Genomic DNA, 7,103 nt, shown 5'->3' with positions numbered 1-7,103 from the left:
GATTTGTCTAACAATAAGGGCATCCTTGTTGATGTTACATCTACCTAATCTTACCGAATAAATAGGCAAAGAGTTGGTGAGATAAATCCATTCAGCCCGTCAGATTCTGCCTTTATCAGCAAGGCTGATGATCTTGTTGATCCAACGCTGTGAGAGCTAGTGTGCATCCTATGGTGTTGAACAAGACGCACCATTCACAGATTCAGTAACACATCCGTCCCAAACCCCCTCTCTCTATACACATACCTGTGTGTGCGCAGACACTACATTTTGTATAGTGCAAGGATAACCTGCTCCCTCACACACACAAACACACACAAACACACAAACACACACACACACACACACACACAAAACATTTTATAGTGCAATTCAAGGATAACCTGCTCCCTCTATTAAATGTTGAGTGCCATCATTAATTGATTATTCTTTCATCAATCTCTCTCTCTCTCTCTCTCTCTCTATATATATATATATATATATATATATATATATATATATATAGAGAGAGAGAGAGAGAGAGAGAGAGAGAGAGAGAGAGAGAGATCATCCTACCATTAAAAAGTTAGGTTGCTTGTTAGGGCCCATAGAAAATCATAGTTTCCGGTTTTACCACAATTTACTCAGTAAAAAACTTATATTACATTAGGTATTTTTCATGCTCATATATATGTGTTGTTTAATTAGATGACATCACACTAAAACTTGGTGGTTAAATCTTCAAGTTTTTTCACTACATCAAATCAATCTAAAACATCTTTTTTAGTAACTAAGTAATTAATGATAAACACATCCATGGATTCAGATAAAGGAGAAAACACCTGAAATTATTACTTTTGAGGGGTTCTAATGAGTGACCTTACTTTGGGGGGATAAGATGATTCCTGTTCAAAATACCTATGTGTGTGTATTTTGATTGCTTGTTAGGTGGAAGGGGTAGCCTTCACGCACACAGTCAATGTACATGCACTAGCAGTATCAGTTGGCCTAAATAAAACTTGCACATTTGCCCCATGCACAACCATGGTTTCTAGAGTGTTGAGCTAAGCCGATTATATATAAGGTCTAACAACTGCAGCTGCACCACCACGGTGGAGGTTGCCCGCATGGCCCAGAGGGGTGGTTGTGAGGGTGCTGAGATTAAGGCACTGCATCAAACCCCGCTTGCACACCGGTGTGTCCGTAGCTTTCATAGGTGGGCCACGTAAGGTAGGGTGGTGGTGGGGCCCCACCTAAGGTTTTCCTCGGTGATGGTTCCTCATCATAAAAAAATTAAAAAACTGTGGTTGCACTGCGATGAGCAGGAAGCCTGTCATGAGCAGGCCCACTTTCAGGTACACAATACCAACAGCATCGCCCTATACTTAAAGCATTAAGGCCATGATCCTCTACATTTTTACGAACCAAAGACAAGGTGAGAATAGCCAACATGCAATATCATTGTCATCATCATCATCAGATCAATAATTTTTAATGATTTTTGGGCCCTTTCCGGTACTTGATCCAAAGAATTCACGCAGACCATTGCAATTCCTGCTCTTTTGTAATGGGAAATGGAGGGGATGGATTCCTCGCCCGTGTCTTTGTCACGTGCAGTAAGTGGACAAATCCCTCCAAATACTTTATTTTCCAGAGTAGACATAACTCCTCCCCACCCACACACACACTGTATCAGTTATGTAGGGATGCAAATGGGTCGGATCCATGATGGGAGTTTTGCCATTTTTGGCTGTTCCTATCCAAATTCTTATGTATTTAGCTGTTCCGGATCCAAACCGTTTGCATCCCTACCAGTATGCAAGTACTCTAAATGGCAAACAGGTTTGGGTTGTCATTTGGACGGTATGGACTGGAAACACTCATATTTCAAGGTGGTCCAAGCTTTTTGAACTAAAAACTGTGCCAATATAGTGGGGAAAGTGCAGGGATGGCAGTGGACCAGGGCAAGGGCGGGGGACAATCAGTGGCGTAGCTAGGATTCATGTGAGGGAGGGGGGGGGGGGGCAAACAGGGGTGTGGCAAAAAAAAAATTTTTTTGTGTGATAGTCGGGGTTTCGGGGGCAGCGCCCCCAAATTTTTTTTTTTGAGATAAAATAAAAAATGGCTACAATTATTAATAAAGATCTATTTCATATGGACGAATCAAACTATTTGCTGCAGTCAGGGCTGGGCTAGGCTACAAAAATGGATAAAAATCTATTTCAATTGGAATCAGGGCTGGGCTAGGACTGTGTTTTTAAAAATAAAATAAAAAATTTAACTGTTTCGGGAGGCAGGACTGCCCCCCCCCCAGCTACGCCTTTGGGGACAAGGTCTCCACCCTGCCCCATCTCGAAATCCCACCCTCCATCCCTGCACGGGTTTTGATTTTAACCTTCATCCCCGTCCTCCAGCCTGATCCAAACAGGGTGAGGCGGGGTGGGGCTCCATTTCCCCTCAGTCCATTGCCATCCCTAAAGAAGGATTGGGGACAGAGCAAGGCGGGGATCGGGACTGGGAAGAGTGTAAGTCCATCCCCGCCTCTATGCACAGAATTTGATTTTAACCTTCATCCCTGCCTCCATCCTCGTTTCATGTCCTCCATCCTCCGTTCAAACTGGGCCAGATGGGGATGGGGCTCTGTTTCCCCCCAGTCCACTGCCATCCCTAGGAAAGTGCAGTGTATAGAGTCTATAGACCTACCATGCTATCCTCAAAAGTTTTAAACTGTAAAATAACGGCAGTCAATATCTCACGAAATTTTGCAATTTTTTTTTATATATCTCTTGTTTTTCATCATGGTTGAAATAGAATAATTTTAAAAAACTTGAGAAAATATATGTAAATGAATAAATGGTGAAATACATAAAAATAAAAGGTTAGTTTTATACACGACCAATAAAAATGCAAATATTGTGATAAAACTCTGGCATTATTATACAAAAAACTAAGATCTTGCAATATTTTCAAGATATTGTGATATTTTGACTGGTTGAAGCGGCTGAGAAAATATCATGAGATTTTCATGCTATTTTCAAAATTCACGCATTATTTGTCACTATGAGTGCAAGATCTAATTAAGGCAACCTTTGAAATGGTACGTAGGGGTCTTGCCTAACTCAATCTTCTTCATAAAAAAGAAGAAGAAACAAAAAAACACATTAACGTCACTATTCAGGCCTTATAGTAGAAAATTACAGACTCTGGATTTATTTCGCAGGAGAATATCTCGTGATAAATAAATTTTAAGTATAAAAAAATTCTTCACATATTCAAAGGTCTAATATATAAAAAATCAAAAGTACTAATAACAATAAAAACACGTTAAAGTCGTCTTAAGACAACAGGGTATTGAAAAACGCGATGTTCCAATTTTGTTCAAGGATAAATTCATTGTGTTGGCCTACATTTGCAGCATAGCTTGGCCCTTCTTGGTTCACATCACCACACAATTTGGTGAGTGTTTTGCTCTAATGGTGATGAATGGTGCTTAAGGCTGCATTTGATTCTTGCAAGAGATTTCCAAAGATGGACATGGATCATAGGATTTTCGTTCACACGTCCCATACCCTATCATAAAAGTTGGATTTTTCTTATTTCTCTCTCTCTCTTTCTCTCTCTCATAGGCTGGGCTAACCTAATTAAGCTTGGTTTGAGCCTACTATTTGCAACTTAGTTTCAAGTCAAACTAACTCAGATCAATTTGAGTTTCACCTAGTCCTAAACTAGACGTATATACTTAGGTTTAAACAAAGACCCACTTTTGCGTAATGCATATTCTGACTCAATTAGGTCCATGTTTACATATATCTAACTTGAAAATACATAATCCTGCAAAACCCATATTCACTTGGTGCTGACTTGAACCCATTTGGATATAGTTTGAAGTTGAGACTTGTTTTCAACTTGGGTGCGCTTGCATTTATACGCACCACACCGAATTCCAATTCAATTCAATCCAAATTCAACTAGATCGAGTTCCACCATTTGGATGAAGTTAGTTTAATGTATTTCACTGGGTTATAAAGTGTAACATACTTGTTCTCACGTCTACCTATTTTTTTTTTTACTTTTTTCAAGTGTTAAATCAAACATTTGGAACCCATCTGGTAGGGGTGAATTGTGAATGTCACCAAGTTGACAGGATGTTTCAAGTTCAAAACCCACGGGTGACATCTCTTGCAGCAAGGTCAAATTGAGCTGGGTGTACTCTATGGTGGGTTGGGGGGACTTCAAGGGAAAAGTTGCAGCTGCCTCTTGGGCGATGGTGGTGAGAGGGGACCAACCTCAGGTGCGAGAATGGACGAGAGTGGTGATGGTCTTCCAGGGCCTTCTCGTCCTCGGGTAATAGTCTCAGCCAATAGATACAAACATAACTCATGGAACGGATGCGTTGGACGGTCCTAGGGCGGTTCCCAGGAGACACTAGGGACAAGAAAATGGAGTACAGGTTCATGCTTGAGGCTTTGAATGCCCAATGGCCCCCAGTGCCAAATCTGATATTTGAGTACATCTTCGAAGGATCATATGAAAGTCATAATGCCAAGGAGGGCTTAAAGGGCTTGCAGGGAAGATCCCTTGTCACCTGCCGATGGCATTCGGGTATGCCTCTGCATGCAACTGGAGGAGCATATAAGAAGAGTCCCAATATGGATCAGACCCTTAGAATTATCCAGGGAGCTTTGGTCATAAGACATTTTCCATTCCAAAGAGTAGCTAAATTGGGAGAGAATATGCTAGGGATGGATGGATGTGTTAGATTTGTTAAATTTCTCTCATTTACTATGTTTTCTATTTACGGTGTGGTAAATATGAAAAATATAATTTCTCCTTTTTGATTTAGGTAAGTTTCATTTTCAGATTACTTATTTCAAGGCAGTGATAAAAGAGGGATTATCTTGAATCTCTTGAGTTAGAGATATAATAGAAGTCGGTGACTTCTTGTTGTTATCTTTTATTTTGCATTGTATGTATTATGTAATTTGTAAAAGATCAATAGAAAAATAAAGAATACTTCTCTACTATGTTTTTCTTAGATGTCATTTTTTTTTTACTTGGTATTAGAGCAGAGCGATCTATAGGGAGCAATGTGAAGGAGTGATGGCAAAGTGCTTCTATCCCCACAGTTTTTCAAGTTATCAAGGGGTGTCATTTGGTGCTCGAGCAAGTGGTCAAACTAATGCCAACGGTGTTGATGCTCAAACCAGTTCTAATGCTTATGTCGTCTCTAGTATTCTCAACTCCACGAATTCGGTACCCCAATTCACCAATTCACTCGTGATGAGTATGAAAAGCTAAGATCATTCATCCATCAAGGTACACTACAAGAAAAACCCTGATTAGCGATGAAAATTTACGACGAATTTTTTTCATCACAAATTCGCGACAGATTAGCGAGAGAAAACTATCCGTCGCTAACCTTCGAAATATTTGTGAAATTCGCGATGGAAAAACTTCCATCGCCAATCCGTCGCTACTTAGCGACAAATTGACGACAAATTTTTTTTTGTCGCAAAATCCGTATCAATTTAGCGACGCATAAGCAGCAGAAATATTTTGTCTCGGATCTGTCGCTAATTAGCAACGAATTGGCAATGAAATATTTTCCTCGCTAATTCTGTCGCTAATTTTTTATTAAAGCTACCAAATTAGGGTGCTAAATTCTCCCTTCCTCTCTCTCGTTACGCTTAGGGCGCTTCGCCTCCCTCCTCCCCCAGGTCGACTCTATCATCGTCTGCGTCATCTCCGGCGACGACGATGACCCCTTCTCGCTCGTCGAGGAGGAAGGAAAAGCCCTAAGCAAGAAGGCCGCGAAGAAGGAAGCCACCAAGGCCGAGAAGCTTAAGCGTCAGCAAGAGGCTGCCTCAGCCTCTGCTGTCGAGGAGACTGATCCCCTTGCTGAGAAATACAGCGATGTGCCGCTGGAGGAGCTTCAGTCGAAGGCAATCGGTAACCAAAGTTGGACAAAGATCGGGCCATTGATGGTGGAGTTGGAGGGCTGCCTTTTCTCGCTCCCCCTTTCAATCCCTTGTCTTTTCTCGCTCATTTCTCTTTAGCATTTTAGCCACATTTGGAAGAGGTATGATTTTTCTTAGAATTTGAGTATGAAATGCATTTGTTCTCGAGCAAAGTTGGGGATGAGTTGTTTTGCACCACTTATTTTCTCATCCTCTACTCTTCTTGTTTGAGTTGGGCTTTCAGGTAAACAATGGCTTTTGGAGGCCGTCTCCGAGAGCTCATGAAGAAGTACGGTAAGGTAGCGATAGGCATCCATCTCTCGGTCTCAGCAACCTCCATCACAGGCTTCTACATTGTCATCAAGAACAATGTCGACGTTGAGTCCATGTTTGAAAGGGCTGGGCTCCCTGGCATCGACCATCGGGATTCTAATCACCAGGACGTCATGGAAAGAGTATACAACGATGAGTTTATCATCGAGGAGCAACTTGTCTCTGCCCCAAATAAGGAGAATAATCGAACAACTGAATTGGCTACATCGATTGGCTGTATAGGGGTATGATCGAGGAACAAAAAATGTAGTGTCCATGTTACATAGATCTGTAGAGAGATCGTTTGATTTTATGTTTTTGTTGTAGTAGTCGTCTCTGGACAGTTGTTTGCTTTTATGTTCTTGTTCTGGTAATTATCTCTCGGAAGCCTAATACCTAACCTCCTCTAACAGATTCTGATTTTAGTTGGACTTAGTGTTGTGAAAAGCGTTGAGGCGTAGCGAGGCGCTCCACCAAAATCTGAGGCGAGGCGTAAGCCTCGAGGCGCAAAGCATAAGCCTAAAAAAAAAAAAATTTAAACTTAAAAAAAACTATAAAAATTATATAAAATTATAAATAAATAAGAAATGCTTTATTGATGAAGCGCCAACCAACACGAAATAAAAAATCTCAAATAAATACGAGAAAATATGAGATTAACATGTAAAAGTAACATTAATGCAACAACTTGATCTATGTAAGTATCTAAGAAATTAAATATGAGCATTCATTCAATAAAGAACTAACATTAACAACAAAATGCATATTAGCACTAACAACATCATGTCATAATTAGAAAATGCATGTTAACATTAACAACCACATGTTAATGTATTTGTCCAGAACTCTTCAAAA

The 7,103-nt window shown here is 40.5% G+C and overlaps 1 protein-coding gene across 1 annotated transcript; it reads left to right on the top strand.

The window, feature by feature from the left end:
- The first annotated feature begins 6,187 nt into the window (after positions 1 to 6,187).
- Positions 6,188 to 6,499, top strand: LOC149811323 (uncharacterized). Its single transcript, XM_089993851.1, has one exon. It carries the CDS (start codon positions 6,188 to 6,190, stop codon positions 6,497 to 6,499), a length of 312 nt encoding a protein of 103 aa, XP_089849977.1.
- The last annotated feature ends 604 nt before the right edge of the window (positions 6,500 to 7,103 follow it).

This window comes from Nuphar pumila, chromosome 17 (assembly GCF_984573655.1).
Source record: "Nuphar pumila chromosome 17, dmNupPumi1.hap1.1, whole genome shotgun sequence".
In the NCBI taxonomy this organism is placed as follows: Eukaryota; Viridiplantae; Streptophyta; class Magnoliopsida; order Nymphaeales; family Nymphaeaceae; genus Nuphar; species Nuphar pumila.
This window is presented reverse-complemented; position numbering and strand designations above follow the sequence as displayed.